Source organism: Mytilus edulis, chromosome 12 (assembly GCF_963676685.1).
Source record: "Mytilus edulis chromosome 12, xbMytEdul2.2, whole genome shotgun sequence".
Taxonomy (NCBI): domain Eukaryota; kingdom Metazoa; phylum Mollusca; class Bivalvia; order Mytilida; family Mytilidae; genus Mytilus; species Mytilus edulis.
The window spans coordinates 7289432-7309163 of NC_092355.1; the positions used below are offsets into that span (position 1 = coordinate 7289432).

The window sequence follows — 19732 nt, forward strand, 5'->3', positions numbered from 1 at the left end:
GTGGTTTCACCGCTTGAAAGTGCAAAACAAATGTAAACCAACATCGGGCATATATGATCCGGTTTTATCATAATTTTGTCGATTTTTTTTAAGAAGAAATTGCTTCATCTCGCTCATGCATATGATAAAAACGTTAGATGGAATGATTTATTTTGCGAGATAAAAATATAAAGTAAGTAAGTTACCTGTTACCTTACCTGTTACCTTCTGTAAATCCCTCCTCTATCAGGAGAACCTGGAGTTCATCCAGTAAAATTTTGTTGCCTTATATTTACATCTGTTTCCAGTCACTATACATTTATCTTTAAACAATTTTATCTATTTACAGTCTATGAGTTTGGTAAACCTTACAACTTTTAAATGTTTATTTACTTTCAAGGAGCACACTACGCTTTTCATGGAGCGAGTAACACAGGCTTCTAGTGATTGATTCCACCAAATTTATGTAATTTTTCTCCAACACATGATACCACTCGAAACGACTACAGTCCAAGATTAATTGTATCATTTTCGAGTTACTAACGCAAATGTCAGTCCATGCAACAGTTCCAATCTTTGGTACAACAACTGTATAAAGCTTTGAGATAAAAATGTCTCTAATACTTGTTAAGGCAGAGCATACGACAAGAAAATGTTCTAAATGTTCAGTTCCTTCCTCACATAGCGGACAAATTGAAGTTTTTTGACCATTTGAAAATTTTGAACGGTGGTACTATAGAATATATGTATCCAATAGCATTTTGATCTTATAACAGGCTTTACGTATACACATTTGTTCTGAACCAGCACTTTTCCATATAGAATTAACAACACCAATTTTACAGTTTTTGATATTTAAGTACCGTAATGACGGTTTTGATTTGGCTTCAGTAAACAGTTTTTCGGACCAAAAGTTATCAATACACTTTTTTACTTTCATTTTCCACTTGTATTTTGTCTCTGGTTTAAGTAAAACTTCTGAGGCACACGGCAAGTTATATTGTTTCAAAATCTTGTCAGCCCTAATAAACCAGCTTTTAGAGTTTTTTCCTTTTGTAGACAGTTGACGCTTAGCAAGATCATTTTCGACAGAGTCACTTCTGGCAATGGTACCAAACGTTATCAGAATCTTTTTGTGTAGAAGTGCAATAATAGGTAATTGACCTAAAAGTAGATAAGCTCCAGCGTTGGAGGCTCTAGCAGGTAAATTTTGAATTTGTTTCAAAAAGTTATTACAAAAGATATCTAAGCGGGAAATATCTTTAGCACTAAGATTTACAATTTCAAGTCCAAATAACAAACGTGGAACCACATATGTCGACCAAAGTTTACATGACACCTCTGGATTAAGTCCATTTAAACCATGTAGTCCTGAGCCCATAAGTGCGTATGAAGTCTGTCTTGCAGTTTTTAAACGATTTCCAATAATTGTTCTTGTTGCCTCTACTTCACGGGAGTCTCTATCAATACCAATATGTTTATAATTTTCTACAGTTTCTAATGTTTCTGAGCCAATGTGAAACTTTTCCATTTGATTCCAAAGGTTGCAATTCAAAGATGAGTTCCATATCATAACTTTAGTTTTTTCCTTACTTATATTATATTCTTCTGTCTCTGCAAAATGGGAAGTATAACTAATCATAGTCTGGAGTTCATCAGGTTTTGAAGAGATAAGTAGCAGATCGTCTGCACACATTGGAGTACCCACAAACACATTACCAATTTTAAAACCCAAACTTTCACTTTCTAACTTTTTTATTAGCGGATTAACGAAAAGTTTGTAGACAGAGGGAGACCATACGCTGCCTTGACGGACGCCTTGGCGTTCAGCAAACGAAGTAGATAACTTGCCTTCCCATCGAACTGCAGAGCTCATATTCGTGTACCAGTCATTTAAGATTTGCCAACTTTGTCCAGATATTCCACTTTTAAATATACTTTTTAACAGAGAGGCATGCCAAACAACATCGAAGGCGGATGACGCATCAAAAAGTAGTAAATAATGTTTGTCCTAATTCTTTTGCTTCTATGATTGCCTCAGTCAGGGGAAGTGCTGCAAAAGTAGGATTGACCCCGGCAGTAAAGCCACGTTGAAGTCTGCTCTGTACCTTTAGTAGTTTAGGTTCCTCTAAACAAAGATGTACCGATTCCATCAATTTTCCCATTACAGGAGAAACTGTTATACGTCGATAAGATTTTGGTAGGCAGATAGGTTTTCCATGACCTTTGAACAACGGTGAAACAATACCTTCTTTGAAACACTGTGGTACACGCTTAAATTTAAATGCTTCATTTATCAAGTTTGTAAGTATTTTGGCTGTTTTTTCACCTCCATATTTAAAATGTTCAGCAGAAATTCCAAATTGGTCAGTAGCTTTTCCGGTTTTCATTTTAGAAATACATTTTTGAATTGTTCCAATATCAAATTCAATAGTTTTTTCATCTTCATGTTCCAATATGTCTTGAAGCAAACTACGGTCTAGCTCAACTTGAGAGCGGTACTGTTGATTCTGCGGTTTTTCAGACGGAGTAGATAAATCAGTGAAATAATTTGTCCATGCCTCACGAATAAGATCAGGTGTATCAAAATGAACATCATCAATGATCAGACAGTCGAGTAAGCGTTTTCCACTCTGCCTCTGACGGCGAATAATTTTATAAAATGTGGCATTGTCACCAGAATGAGCATCCATAATGTTCTGATAGAGAGAATGTCGCTCTTCTGCATTCAATTGTCTTTGGAGTTTTCTAAGTTCTCTTTTCATATCGAGACGTTTTCTGTTTGCAGGGTCGTTTATGTCAGACGGACTCCCAAGAGATTTCCATTTCCAATGTGCATCCTTGCTTTGTTTACAGAGTTGTTGCAGCACAGAGTTCCATGAACGTTTCCTTTTTCCAACAGAAATTGTTGGTGCACATTCAAAGGCGGTTGTAGTTAAAATATTAAAAAGTTCTTCACAGCTCATTTCGATAAATGAGAAAATACTATTGTCAATAAACATATAACTAAGTCTCTGTTGAAGTAATTGTTCATATTTTTCATTGTCAAGTTTTTTCCAGTTCACTTTCTTCAGTGTGGAAATCGATTTTCCAGACTTAGTAGTACTTGTTGAAAAGAAACATGACAAGGTTGCCTGCACTGACCTATGAGATGAAGTGTTAAGCGGTTCATCTATCATGACTTTTATATCTGAGATTTTATCTATTTGAGTTGAGGATATGACTATATAATCAATCTGGGAAGATTGTTTCCCACCGTGGTGGTAATACGTATGCTCTTCTGGGTAGTCCTTTGGCACGGACAGATGTTTCTCGTTCAGAAATTACTTTAAAGCTTTATCTTGGCGATAACCCTTTGACCTATTCACACTGGCATTCATGTCACCTAATATTATAGTTGTTGAGTTACTATACTTTGTCATAATTTCACCTAGTTCGTCCAAAGTACTTTCAAATAAATCCATGGAATAATTTTGACACGGCATATAAACACAATACAAATTAAAATCTAAAATATCATCACTAAGTGTCACTGCACTAATTCTATGACTCCCCTCATTCAAAACAGTAATTTTCTCTGTTATTTTATTTGACCATAACATTGCTGTACCGGCCATACCTCGCGGTTTTGCATAATTCGAAATCGGATCTATATCATCAACACACTTTATAAGACAACTCCAATTATTTTCAGAACAAAATTTTTCCAATTTTGATTTTTCACAATTATATAGAAAATGTTCCTGAATAGCAATTACAGAATTTGTTTTCATTAAAGTTAATAAATATGCCTTATTGGATGTAAAGCACTCAATGTTCAATGTTGTAAGACTCAGTTGTTTACAGATGTTCCTGTAGTCCTCGGCGGATGATTTGATGTTTGGCCTTTCTCTAAAAAATGATGTGTAGGTAAAGTTTCACATTCCGAATCTACTGCACTCACTAACGGGTTATTTTGAAAGTTATTTATGGACACAGGTTCAGCTCTTTCGGACATGTTCTGAGAGATTTTTAAGTTCGTTTCTTGCTTCTTTCTATGGGCTTTTGCCTCTACATGAGTTCCCTGTTGTCGTAAATTGTTGTTGTTATACGTAGAGTTGAATTGTGACTGATTCCTTGTTGTAGGGCCAACATTTTGGTTAGTGTGCATTTGAAAGACTTGCGCTGGTCCAGGTTGACCTTGAGGAACATGTACAAAATACGGTCGTATAACAGAGGTGCCTAGAGTAGGTGCAAACTGCTGAGGATGAAGTACTGGTACAGTAGTTGGAGGTTTCCTCATGTTATAATGCTGACTCATATGTGGTTGAGCTTGATGTACATTTTGTTGAGCTACATTTTGTAAATTAAAGTTATTTGATGATAAAAGTTTATTGTTTATCTTTTCAATTTCATGTTTCATTGTAACCTTCTCCACTTCCAGAGAGCAAATTCTGGACATAAATTCATACAGCCTTTCTGACTGAGTAGCTTGCATTCGCAGAAATTCCATTTGAGTATCAAGTAGCTTTTGAGTTTGAATGCCTGAGTTTTGACAATTATTATTTTGTTGACCTGCTGAGTATTGAGACGATTTACAGGTATGATCTTGATTTAACGAACTAGTGTTCAGAGATGTCTCATTCGAATGGTTTTCTTGGTTTTTGTTTTGTTCTATAAGAAAACGGGATTTGAGTAATCTATTTGAGTGATCTAGATCGGTCACAGTTTTTTCTAGTGCTAAAATTTTAGAACGGGAAAGAGCTAATTGTTTTGCAACTGCTTTTTGGTCGTATTCGCGTTCTTTTAGTTCTTTTTCCCATTTTTCTAACTCCTTTTCCTTCTTTTTTAACTGTTGTTCGAGAATAGTGAGTTCTGAGTTATCAATGGTTGGCAATGTTGACGCAGCATATAACGGTTGATTGACATTACAATGACTTTGTCTTGCATTTCTAGGCTCAGATATAGTAACATCAGTACCATGACTTTCATAAATAAGTGTATCATCGTTATCCTTTGCTAGTTCAGAGATTGTTGGAGAGAGCAGGATTTGATTGTCGTTTGAAAATATGTCAGAGTTTGTATCTTGAAGTAGATCTATGGCTATAGGCGACGTGTTTACAGATAGAGAACACATTTCTACACAAGGGACATCTGGATTTTCAGATACCGATTGAGAGTCGAGTGGGGGTCCTCGAATATGATCACATTGGAGATCTTCAGTTAGTTCGTTATAGGAAATATCAGAGATTGACAGTTTATTTAATTTTGGTGAAGAAATTCCCCAATTTTCATCAGGCTGTGTATCATGACCAATATTATGGTTTACTGGTGTTTCTAATTGAGATAGACCTGCTAAACATGCACTTCTGATACTTTCATTTATTTCCTTAAGTAGTGGATTTTGATCCAGAGTCTCTAACACTTTTGGTAGGTCAACCTTCACAAACTCTAAGAACTGAGAGCCATTGACAAGAATACGAGATGTTGTATTATAAAGATTGATTTTATACAGTTGCCTTTTTTGGTTGGCTAGTTTTACAGAGATATTTTCTTCTACTGTCAGACCTTCCTCATCAATAGTTTTAGTAATAGAGTGAACTTTTGTGCAGGACGGATCATTAAAATATCTATAAAGTTCTATTTTGAAAACCTCAAATAATCCGGCATCACATTCAATAACTAAATTGCCCTTTTTTACAATTGCAACTACTGAGAATTCCCTATCTGAAGCTTCAATTTTCTTTTTCAGTGCTTTCTTTTTGTTCAGTGCGTAACTTTTTGTATGAATATTTTCACTTTTATTTTCTACACACAATTGAGTCCTGGAGGGAGTAAAGACTTGTGCTGGTCTCCGAGTCCTCCTAGATCGAATTGACAGTTGTGACATGATGACGTTTTATAAGTTAAAAATTTGTAGGTTGTCGATAAAAAGTTAATAAAACTCTCTTGGCATTGATAAAAAGTTCATATGATGCTAACTTGACGGTGGACAAAGTTCTAAAATCTTTAAAAGTACGACTTCTGCATTAAAAGTTAAAAGTTCGTCAGACAGGCTGGCACTGCCGGTAAAAATTGTTCTAAGTGAATATTAAAGTAATCCCAAAGTTCATTTATTTGTTTCACTTGATGATAGGATCACAATAGCTATGCTTGCCTAAGTTTAAAGGGGTACCAAACTCATATTTGTTTTTGAAATCATAAGGTGGCCGCCATTTTGGCTTTTCAAAAATATACAGGTGCGTGAGATAAAAACCTTTATGTACACAATAAAAGGTAAAATTCCTGGCTGTGAAATGTTTGCGTGGGTGATAAATGTATATAATTATACAAGTGACTTTACTAAAAAGTGATGGAAAACAGATTATTAAAATACTTTAAAATTCTAAAAATCTGTGAGCTGTGAAAAAACGTGCTGCTATACAACAGGAACCGGAAACGGTAAGTAAGTAAGTAAGTCAGCCAGTCAGCAAAACTTTATTTTGATCCGACAAACACTTCAAATATAAGCTCTAATGAGGGCCCTCATGGGGTTTTTGATTATGTGATTACTTGGCCGTTTTTTTAATGATTATTTGATTATTAAGCCAAATATTTCATGATTATTTGATTACCTAGGACTGTTTTTTTAGTTTATGATTATTTGATTACTAAAGATAAGCAAATATTTAATGATTATGTGATTATATTGGCAAAAAAATGGTGATTATGTGATTACTAGGACCCCCCATGAGGGGCCTCTCTAATGGGCTGCTTTTCAACGAATATAAAAAAAAACATATGCAATAACAAATTAAACAAGGCATGCAGCATGCAAATAAATAATAAAAAGAAGCACCAATTTTAAATTTAACTCTAGCATATATACATGTATCGTGCTAAATACCAAAACATGATATGAAGCACTAATTTTTTTTAAATTGCAGTGTAACTTTTTTTAAATAATTCATACTGTTAAGCAAAGATTTCCGGCAAATCTTTTAATTATTAAAATGGTAAAAACAAAATTTCAGTTGCAATGCAAGCTGTATGTTAATGCAGAATAAATCATAAATAATGTAACACAAATTCTCAGATCCGGACATCCTGGCATTTACATTTATCAGGAGGTGATGCCATCCGGAATCCTCTAGATTTTTCATCTATTTGAAGGGGATTACTGATTATTTATATTGCCGATTATTTTTTAACCAGAGGTTATAGTATGTTAAAAATCAAAATAGAGATATTATATAGTGTCTTTAACAGTATTAAAAGAGTAAAATTACTATATTCAACTGGTTACGATATATATCAATTAAATTGATTTGCAATAAGTCTATGGAAAATCTAGAGGAATATTATCCGCATCACCTCTCAACATTGTTTACATAACAAAAATGCTAATCATTGATTGGTCAGTTACATGTTGTGATGTCACTACAGGCAGAGCAAAAACATTCTGTCAGTCTACACCAGGACTGAACAAGACTTCTAAAATGTGAGAAGCTGTTAACAGTCCTGAATGATGGTCTGGTAAGCTATTCCACAAAGAAGCAGCAGTAAAACGAAAACATTTTTTTTCCATAAGAGGTAGTTCTAACTTGTGGTATTTCCAAAATATTACTGTCTCTAAAAGAATATTTAGTGTGTTTACTTTGGAGTAAATTTTGTAAACATAATTAATAAAAAATAAGTCGCAAGTGCCATATGTCCTGATGCGTATGACTTGTAGGATTGGAACCTATAAAAACGTATTTTCTTGTCCCAGCCACTTTAAAAAAAAATGTGTTTGATCTTTGCAAGTAATTTTTTGTGCAGTTAGTACATTGAATTAAATTTAACATTTTTAAGCAAAGAAACAGTTTATTTTTAGAGGGATTGATAAATTGACCCCTGAATGGTCCAAAACAACCAAAATGGCATGTCCCTAGACCGCCTGTTCAACATTCATACTCTAAAATATAGTAAAAAAATGAAGAAATAAATGTTTTTTTTACTTTACATAAGTTTTTAATAATTCAAAAGTATGTTCAGAGCCAACATATTTTAATAAACAGCTTTTAACATAGGTTTTTTAATTTCTGAAGGTGTGTCCCTCACAAAATGTCCACTACTAGTGGAGTGACAAATCACGAAAAAGGTGCTTATTTTACGAGTTTAATGGACCGACATACCTGCAGGCTGAAAATTATATTTTTGAAAAGCCAATACATTAATCTAACTTTTTTGCCCGGTCGTAGACATTTCGTACGGTGCAATTTTTTTTTAGAGTGAAAAGAAAATGAATTTTCGATTTTAACTTGAAATGCATTCCAAAAACATTTTTTAACATGATTTCATTTTTATAATCCACAAACTCTTAATTTTGGATTTTATTAAGAGAGTAACTACACATGTATATTATAAAATGAAAATTTGTTCTATTGAACCTTATTTTTAACTTTTTTATCCCCTTTGAAAAATGCATACTCTTTTTTTTATTTGAACGGAGAGGTTACAAAACTTGTAATTCATAACTTATCGATATATTACAAAGTTTTTTATGTGAAAAGTAATAAAACTTCATTTTCTAAACTTATGAGACCAACTTCAGCTCATTCGGATGAGTATATCTATATTTTTAGCAATTTATAAACATTGCTATGAAATTCATTGAATAACCGGATTTTTTATTCCCTACCGATACGCAGTATTATTACTTTTGATTGATTTACCTGGATGAATCACATCAACATTTTGTCATAGTATTTTTCGTAGTTGTTCCTTTTCAAAGTCGTTTTATTAATATTTTTGTATTATAGGGTTATTAAACATTGTTAGTGTTTAATTGTTACTGATTAATTTTGAGTCAAATGGTTATTAAAATGTGTTTTTACTTTGACAAAAATAATAGGTCTTTTATAATTTAAAAGTTGAATTGGTGCGGATACGTTGTTTATCCGGAAAATGTCTACTTTTAGTAGCCCATTGAAGCTTACGGCTTCACAAGCTAAAATTCGCCGTATGTCAAACCAATGGAATCTTTGCATTATATGTCAAGTTTCAACAGTGGAAAAACTGTCCTCTTTATCTACGAAAGGACAGCAAACACTTTTAGATGCTGTGAATACAAGAAAAGATGACGTGTTTCGTCGACTTCATGATGAATATAGTTCACTTGCAGATGTAGATATTGAAAGATTGTGTTATCACAAATCTTGTTACAAATCCTACACTAGTAGAGTCAATTTAGAAAAGTTTGTAATGCCTGATGTTAACAATCTTAAAGACAGTTCCAATGCGAATCAACCATGTTGTTCCCATCCTGTTCAGACCAGATCAATGTTCACGCCGTTTGATTGGACTACTTGCATTTTCTGTAAGCACAAGTTGTATAAGCGCGACAAAAACCTACGTCACTTAGAGAGTGATGAAAGACTACAAAAAATAAGTGAATTAGCAGACCATAAACGTGATTTAGAGTTGAAGTCCCTTCTTTTTTCGGAAGAATTTAAATCTAAAGCTCTTTACCACAGAGCTTGCATTGCTAATTATTTACTTAGCATTCCAAAGAAAGAACAAATTAATGATGAGGTGGACATTTCTGTACATGACAAGGCTTTTCAATACTTCGTTGGTCACATAAATGAAGACTTGCTTATTCACAAAAAGGCATACTTAATGTCTTTTCTTTTAGAAAAATACTGTTTCTTCTTACCTCCCGAATTAAAAACGATATATACTTCAGCCAAACTTCAACGACGGCTAGAAAAGCATTATGGAAATTCTATCGTCATTCAGACACAGAAAGGGCAGGGAAGATCCAATATAGTATTCAGCAGTTCTATATCAATTGCCGAAGCCATTCAAGCAGCTAACCATTTAAAATGTGAGTTAAAACTTTCGGAAATTGCAGCTGAAGTTGAAATAGGACCTATAAATGAAGACCAGACTTTACATGCAGCCGCTTCAATAATCCGTAGACAATTGCAGTCCTTAGATATATCAAATGAGACTTACCCAACACCATCTGAAATACCTTTGTCTTATTCTACACAGCACACTCCTTGCTTATTAACAAAGTTTTTGTTGTGGATTATTGATGATAAGTCATACAATGGAGAGGGTAATGTTTCTGACCTTCCTGTCGATGTGATGCGTAAAGTCCTTGCAATAGCCGAATGTATTGTTTCATTGAATAAAGGCATTTTTACCTTTTCTTGGTTTGGCATTACAACTCCACCATGAGTTTGGTTCCAAAAACCTGATTGAAAATCTAAATTCACATGGCTTTTGTTCATCATACTCAGAAGTACGAAGATATCTGACTAGTCTAGCAAATTTTGAAATAGGCAGAATCCAAGACACATCATATTTACCTAATGGGATTGCTTCTTTTGAAGAAGGTGGTCATATTATTCAGGAGGGGGCTGATAATATTGATATTAATGCTGAAACTATTGATGGTAAGAATACCTTTCACTCAATGGCTAGAGCTGTCTTTCAGTATCAAATGACACATCCAACGCAAGTATTAGTTCCATTAAGGTTAAACGTGGACCAGAAAGATCTCTGACGTTGGATGATTCTAATACCAAACTTATGGCATGCTTACCTTACGACAAGCCAAAAGAACGTTATGGCCCCCACGATATGCAGATGCTTATGACAAGATTGTGTCGAGCTTTATTGATTCAAGACTAGATGTTGCTGATATGTCTTGGGTATTCCTTCGAATACTGTCGAGACGCAGCATTGATCCTATTCCTATTTCAGTAGAAAGTAATGAACAAATTGTCCCATTTTGGACCGGTTTCTACAAAAGATTATCTGAATCAAAATATGAATTTACGTTTGTAGCCTATGCTCCGGTCATTGACGCCAAACCTAGCGACATGGCAACAGTATATACCACCATGAAACAATGCTTAGATATGTCAAATCGTGCTGGTCAACAATTCGCTGTACAAACTTTTGATCAGCAATTATATGCTGTCGCCCAACAGGTGAAATGGTCTATGCCAGATGTTTTTCACTCCCATATAATAAGACTCTGTGGGTTTCACGGGCTTTCCTGTTTTATAGCAACAGTTGGTAAGTTATGTGCATCAGCTGGGCTCTCTGACTTACTTGTAGACTCTGGAATTTATGCTTCAAATACAGTTGATCAAATGCTAGTTGGTAAACAGTGTAATCGTGGTGTTCGAGGATTAACATTGGCCTATGAGGCTCTTATGGTTCTTTTGTTTAAGGCATTCTTTAATTGGTGTAGAGATGAAAACCGTATGAAAACGATTCCACCAAATGTGTGGAAGGTGTTCCTTGACTGTCATACCTCATTTGCTGTCCCCAGCACACCACAAAGCACTGAAGATATTGAGGAGTTCTTCAATGTTTTTGAAGAACATATTGTACCTTTGCTTGAAGAATTCAGAACACATTATTGTAGTATATCACCAACCTTTGCATTTTGGGATATGTTTCTTCATGCAGTTGAAATATTGTTACAGAATATAAGAGCTGAACGGGATGGTTTGTGGCTTTTACATTTGAAATCAGTGTCTGCAATGTTGCCATACTTCTTCATAACTAACCGGACAAACTATGCTAGGTGGACTCCAGCCTACGTTTTGGATATGTTAAATTTACCAGAAACGGTTAAGTCCTCCTTTTTGTCAGGTGAGTTTGCAGTCAGACAAAAGCCTGGAAACTTTAATGGTATCTGGAGTGACATGGCCACAGAAAAAACTATCATTAAAGATTCCAAAGGTTGTGGCGGCATTGTAGGATTGACAAGAAAAAAACCAACATTACTTCGATGGATGCTTACAAGGCATATTCTTGCGCATTTCAGTGCTGAAATGAGAGCAAGATCTGGATTATCGACCGACACAGAAGGTGAGCACGAAGAAAAAAAACCAACAGCAATGAATCGCGACGAACAAAATGTGTCTGATTTGGTTAGTTATGTGCATTCAAACATGACTGATCCATTTAACATCACCGATCATCCAAAATACTTGATCAATATTTCTACAGGGATGCAAGCCTCAAAAGACGTTCAAGATTCTCTTCTAAAATCTCTTGAACGTGGCAACCAAATGGTCAAGTCTTTTGTCGAAGGTTGCTTTAATGAAGGTGAAAACCGTGTTTTCTACAGTCCTATTTCGAGGTCTCCACTAAAGACATTTGAGGATATGACTAAGACTTCAAAACTGAAATGTAAAACAGGTGACTTTGTGAAAGCCCATATAAACCCAGAGATGATATTTCGTCGCGCTTTAGCCCTGGCTAATGTTCGAGAAGATGTTACAGTAGACAAGATCTTGGCATATCCTATTGGTCCAATACCTTCAGCACTTTTCCACGATGATGGTACCATGCGTAAGTGTTGCAAATCAGATATAATTCACCTACTTGAAGAGGAAATCTGCTCTTCCTTCAACTTTCCAAGTTATGACACAGCAAATACAGTTTTGATACGTGATGGTATGGGAATTATTCAATGTATGGATGTCAAGAAATGCAACACATTTGGTGATCTGCTACGAAACTATGTAACAATGCTTCTGACGTGTTTTTTAAATGCTGGAACAGTGGTCGATGTTTTTGATCGCTACGATGTAAAACATTCAATCAAAGCAGCGGAAAGATTGCGTCGAACCTTGTCATTTGGAGCTCAAAAGGTTTATCAGGTTATTGAAGGAAGAACAATTCCGGACTGGAAAAGGTTCCTTTGCAATCCAGAAAATAAACAGTCACTTATCAGATTACTTGGTGAGTATTGCGAACGGTATTTTGGACAGTCTCCTTTAGAGGGAGGTACCGAATTGTTTCTCGCGGGTGTTTTTGAAAACCCAGAAGTTGTCAAGAGATTTTATTGTGATGGCCTGTCAAATTGTACTGACTTATACAGCACACAAGAAGAAGCAGATACACGAATGATTCTTCATTCGGTGTATGCAGATGCCAATATTTTTTCGAATGATAGAAAAGGTCGTATTATTATAAAGTCATCTGACACTGATGTGTTAGTGCTCTGTGTCCACTATTTTCCTAAACTTGAAAATACAGAGGAGATGTGGTTCCAAACTGGGTCAGTATCAAATTTGAAAGATGGAAGGCGTTTTCTACCTGTTCACGATATATGTCGCTCACTTGAACCCTCAATCTGTAATTTACTGCCAGCCACACATGCCCTCAGAGGATGCGATACGACTTCTTCTTTTTTTGGTCTCGGAAAGAAGTCTATGTACAAACTTTTGCAGAAAAGTGCAGACAATTTCCAATCCCTTCAGATAGGCTTTTCAACGGGAGATCAGGAATCCGCCATTCATGATGGACGCAAATTTGTTGCTTTGTTATACGATCCGAAGAGGAAATTCAGTGATTTACATGAAGACCTGAACAAGTTAAGGGTGAAATTTGCCACAACAAAAGATATGAATCTTGTTAGATTACCCCCATGTGAGGCGTCCTTTTTACAACACATCCTCCGTGCAATGTTACAGACGCAAGTTTGGATGCATTCACACATTGCAAAACCAGCAACCAGACAGCCCAAAAACTCTGGTTGGCAAGAGGGTAAAAATGGTTTACTACCGATTTTGTTTGAAGGACCTATGTCAGCAGATTTCCTTCAAGACCTTATTTGCACATGCAAGGGTAAAAAGGCTTGCGATAAAAATTGTGTCTGCAACCAGCAAAATCTAGGTTGTACAACTATTTGTTCGTGTGAAGGTTCTGAGAGTTGTAAAAACTATCTTACTCACATTTAAATTAGTGAAGAAGATGACGATGAAAATGGCGTCTGAGTGAATCATGTAAAGCTGTATATATTCATGACATTATTTTTAACAAAATGGTTACAGTTGGTTTCTTTGTGGTTAATATCACTTCGACTATGCGATTATTTGAACCTGTGTATTTTGTTTGGTTCTTTGTTTTTGTGTATGTTTTGTTTTGCATTTGCAACTGCACTTTATGACTGACCACTTTTTATTTGTTTTATGGGTTTCATGTATGCATAGCTGTCCTGCAATAAGGGAAAGTTTGTTTTTCTATCCGTACAATATGTATTTTTATTGGAGTACACATAACAATGACGCATTGGAATTAATTGTTTCGATCTCATTCACATACCTTTGGTGAAATATTTGCCACTGACAAATGGCATATAACGTACCAGAAGCATAATTTACTCTCTTTTAATTTGAGAAAACGTATAAATCAGAAATACATCGTAAAATGTATATGTGAAGAAAAAAATACCAATTAAAGGTCATAAACATGTTTATCTTGTGTGTAAATATTGTTGCTGATCTGAATTTTCTTTAAAATCGCCATTTTTTTAATTTTTTTTATTTATTTTTTTTGGGATAGTGAATTTTTACAGTTTATTGCTTCATTTAAGAATTAAATTTTGTTTATTAAAGCAAATGTGATATTATTTTTTTGATTGTTCATAACCCCGTGTGAAATAAATGTACTTCGGTGAAAAAATCGACCACTGCACTTTAACCCCAAATTTAAAAAAAATTGCACCATATTTCGATTCTACGACCAGGCAAACATTAAACTTTAATCATTTCTCTATCCAAAAATGTATAATTTAGCCTGCAGGTAGGGTGGTCCATTAAAGTTGAAAATTCATCGACTTTGTCACTCCACTATACGAAACGAAGTCATTAGAATTTGCCAATCACAGTTTTATAAAATCAATGTAATTTTTGTTTGCAAGAGATATAAACATTCGGGTCTTACAAAAGAAGTGATGCTTTTATAACAGCAATTAAATTGTTTGTAAGAAAAATTGAGTACATCAAATGGACTAGAGTGAACTGATACCGTATTTTTGATAATGTCCACTACGAAACGGGTCAAATCTCCTTCAGTATCTGGTTTTAAAATTATGATGAAAATATCAGTGTACAGCTTGATAAATGCTTTGATGAATACAATCAGTCTTGTTACTATTGCAATAAAGGGGTTGTGGGAAAAAAATAAAACATGCGAATACGTCGCTTACGAAACGCGGGTCCCCTACGAAACAAGTATGGGAGAAAAACGTTTCGTAGTGGACACTACCACTACCATGCAGTCTTTTTTTAATCTTTTTTCAATTATATTCGTGTAAAAACAAATAACAAGGGTTAGTTTCATGTAATTTTTATTATGTTTTTATTAACATATGATAGGGTTGATGTCAACTACGGAACTTTTTGTCCAATACGAAACGGTTTTGTCCACTACGAAACGCATCAAAATGTCCACTACGTAACATGACTTGAACCGTCATATGTGAAGTACTGTCTAATCTTTATCGATAAAAACGGTTTTCCAATTCAGAAAAAAAATGATATTTTTCTAGTATATAAAGTAAACAAACTAGAATGTCTAAAGGAAACATTTAAAATTGCAAAAAAATATGTGTGTTTAGAAGAAGTTTACGAAACAGTACACAAATTATGAAAATAATATCATTTTAAGATTGCACTTTTTGTTTACAAACAGGTCTATTATAGAGGTATTCAAAATAACTCTTGAAATTAAATTTTAGACAAGTTGATTTTCCATTTTTTTTTTAGGTCTGAAATTTACGCTTTTATTGAAAAACGCCCATATAACGTTCTCAAGAAGAGTTTCAGAGGATAAGCAGTCGTCATATATACAAATCTTAATGCTCTCTCTTGTATTTTTCGAGATTTTTTTTCGAATTTTTCTCTGTATAGAAATGCCAATCCAAAGGGCAAAAATTGAAATTACTCAAAATGAAAGTATGACAATTGTAAGTTTACTAATCAATATACGATTTTTTTTTATTCCATGATTTTTAATCCTTATTTATGTGTTTTCCGTAGAGGACATGGATGTCAGACTACTCTGCTAAGATTACTGGAAAACTGGCGTAAAGACGTAGACAAAAAAAAATAGCTGCAGTTCTTATGGATTTATCAAAAGCTTTTGACTGCTTTATCTCATGAAATTTTAAATAATATTCTATTAACCTTTAAATAAAAAAAAAAAAAAATTGGCAGTGGCTCTTATGATTAAAAATATCTTTATTCAAGCCGGCAAAATAGCATATTGCGAAATGGCTATTTTACCGGAACCAACAATATAATCAATAATAATGGAGAACGTGTTATTTTGTCGGCGACCGTTCTTTGTATCTTTGTATAAGATATCGAATCGCCTTTCGAACTTATACATTGAAAAAGGGCTTACACGCTATTTTTCACCAACGTAATAAAACTAATCTGTATGTTCTACTCTTAGAATCAAAATTAAAGGCGTCACAATTTCAGACATATACTCAAAATTACGTATTTTTTGTACATTTCAATCCTTTGCATTGAATAGACCCACTTTTATAAACAGATTAACACAAGCAGATTAAAAACATTAGGAAAATCTTTTTGCATGCCTCAAATATGCTCTTATTACGTTCAATACAATTGAGAATGGAAATGGGAATGTGTCAAAGAGACAACAACCAGACCAAAAAAAGCAGCAACAGCCGAAGGCCACTAATGAGTCTTCAGTGCAGCGAGGAACTCACGCCAGGAGTTGTGTTTCAACTGACCCCTTAACAAAAATGTATGCTTGTTAAGGAGGTTCGCGGGTATAAGATTTTCAGAAAAAAATAAACTTTTATTTTACATTACAAATTCTATCAATTACCTTCAGTAGTTGTTACTTTATCATATGGTACAAAAATTATTCCAATAAATCAATTCGTGTTGACCCCAGGTGACTTTTAAAATGTCGATATCATTGAAAAAGCTCTAAATTATCTCCCTTTGGTTAAAAAATGCCATTTTTGGCATTAAAATGGAAATATCTTTTTTTAACTCATCGGTGACCTGTATTTTTTATTGCTGTTTTCGAATAAGCTGTACATAAACTAAATAATTGTAAAATTTAAGCGATTTCTGTAATTTAGTTCTTTTTTATTTCGATATTACCGCTATTTCTCCTATTAGTTCAACAGAAAAAAAGGACATTAACAAAAATGTATGCTTCTTTCGACGGCAGATTGTGAGCGTAAATGAACGGTGACCCCATTTTTTTTATTTCATTTTTCTATTAAGGATAAGATAAAGTTCATTTATAGAAAAATATATAGAAATCTTATATTAAATAAAAAAATTCATTTAGACCCGCGAGCCCCCTTAAGTGATAAATGACGTCATACTTAACTCCGAAATATATACGACTGGAGACTAAAGTTAAATTCAATTCTTTGGAAACAGTTAATTTTCTTATGAACCGGGCCGGCCCATGTAAAACAGTAGTACGGTTTATGGTGCTCAATCGTTTATGTATATATATTTTTTAGGTTGCAAGTGAGAAATAAATAGACACAAAAATATTGAATAACGATACATATATGACGCGGCTCTGCATTATACATCCATTAATTGTGTTACTATAGTTAATTTGTGTATTCTTGTCTTTAATCTTTACTAATATTATTGGTCTCTTCAACGTCGTACTTAATTTGGCCTTTTTACATTTTTTCGAGCGTCACTGATGGGTCTTTTCTAGACGTAACGGGCGTCTGGCGCAAATAGAAAATTTCAATATTGATATCTATGATGAGTTTATCTACATGCATGCAATATTGTGCTTTTTTTTTTACATATTTGTTTGTTGTCAATGATTAAGATTATAACACAATATTAACTGCCGTAACCCTATTTTTGATAACTTTTTATCTGTTTGTTTTGTTCACACATCGTTGTCAATATAATGAAATTTGATGCGAATATCAGTCAAGTTACAGGTTTAACTAGCTATAAGACCAGGTTAAATCCACCATTCTCTACATACGAAAATGTCGGTACCAAGTCGATCAGGAATATGACAGTTGTTGTCCATTCGTTTGATGTGTTTTATCTTTAGCCATTTGATTAGGGACTTTCCGGATTGAATTTTCATCGGAGTTCAGTATTTTAGTGATTTTACTTTTTACAAATTATTAAATTAAATTTTCGCATTGACCACAGTATCGCTATTTTTCATTTAAAAGAATCTAATCTGGGGTGTTTTTTGGGACGCGCCATGATGAAATAAACAACCCAACCGCCGGTAGGGCATATTTACATACATTTTCAAACTGATTTAAACCTATAAAAATTGACACCACATGCACAACTGTGTTTGACACCTCCATGTGAAGTATATACTATTTATACATTGTTCGTAATTCAGTATTTTGTTATGCATACTATTGTAAATAATTAAATGTTAAAACGATTGGAATGCGTCAACATAATGTTCGTCTTCTCTATTGAAATGAGGACAACAAATGTCTTGCAAATTTAAGGGATGCCCACGCTGTCCATGTCCCAGTCTGAATCCACCTCTAATGTTTAAGGAATACGTGTCTCAGCTTAGAAATATATGTGTCATCAGAAATCAATGATTATCACGAATGAATACGTTGTTTATGTTAAAAGTGTGTCAATTTAGAAACATATAGTTGAACAGAAATAAATGATACATACGATTGTACACTGTGTTCAAGTAATAAGTGTTTCAACAGAAATTAGGGAACAACCATTTGATTTTTATGGGGGGGGGGGCTAGGATGAAAAATTTTGTCCTGCCTTTCTTTTTAGTTGTAATCTCTGTCCTGCCTTTTTATTTTTCACTCTATACACAGCAAAAATTGCATACCCGTTTTTCATGCGTAAAACAGGCGTTTTACGTATGTTATAAAACGTACGTAAAACGCATATTGAGGACCACGCATGTAAAACGCCCGTTTGAAACGTATGAATTACGTATGTTAAACGCACGTAATACGTGTGTGAACGTTAAACGTGCGTTAAAATTGTACGTATAACGCCCGTTTTACGTGTAAACGCACGTTAAACGCCTGTTAATTTCTAACAAATCATGCGTTTTACGTATGTTTTTTTATGTCCTCAACACCCGTTTTACGTATGTTTTTTTAATGTCCTCAACACCCGTTTTACATATGTTTTTTTGTCCTCCAACACCTGTTTTACGTATGTTTTTTCTTTCTCTGCAACAACTATTTATACATGTTTTTGTAGTCTTCAAAACCTACATCAGTTTAATGAAAGTTTTTTTTTGTATGGGGTAACGCATCATCTGTTTAACATTTTTTGTTGTCAAACACATTATATATATAATTTTTTGGAGTTTTTTTTCTGGTTGGTATAAATGGATAAACCATAGATATTTGTCTTTTCTTACGTAAACACTAACAATTTGATTCTTTTACATATCTTCATGTATGTATATAAATCAATGAGTATATCCTTGTAGTATTTAGTTGGAAATCAAAATGACAACATTTAAATATGATAATGTTGTCTGTCCTTTTCAACCTTTGCCTCCCTTCCATAACTGTTTTTGGCAAGGCATACATTTACTGTGCGCTATCTTACAATTAGAATTGAAGCACAATATTTTATGACAGCCTATACAAATGATCTACATCCATGAAAAAACCCTCATAAGAAAGATTATCAATTACCATTTAGAATGGACTATTTGCCTTAAACATGTTAAAGATGTCTTTTGGTCTTTATGCTGGTTTAATTGATGTATACGCAATATCTCCTTTTTTTTATTGAAAAGAATTGGTTATACTCAAGCCAATGTGAAGAAGAAAAGGTACATGTATTAAGGATTAGACATCATCTTTTTCTGTTGGTCAATGGAATTTTTTTTCACTACAATTGTGATTTGAATTGATTGTTGTTTGGTTGGTTTTATGATAGAATTTGCAAAAAGACCTCAAAATATGATGGTCATATAAACACTACAAATTTGG

At 34.0% G+C, this 19732-nt stretch overlaps 1 protein-coding gene across 1 annotated transcript; it reads right to left on the bottom strand.

Annotated features, from left to right (window-relative positions):
- Positions 1–1964: 1964 nt before the first annotated feature.
- Positions 1965–3158, bottom strand: LOC139497385 (uncharacterized). Its single transcript, XM_071285597.1, has one exon. It carries the CDS (start codon positions 3156–3158, stop codon positions 1965–1967), a length of 1194 nt encoding a protein of 397 aa, XP_071141698.1.
- Between the last annotated feature and the right edge of the window lie 16574 nt (positions 3159–19732).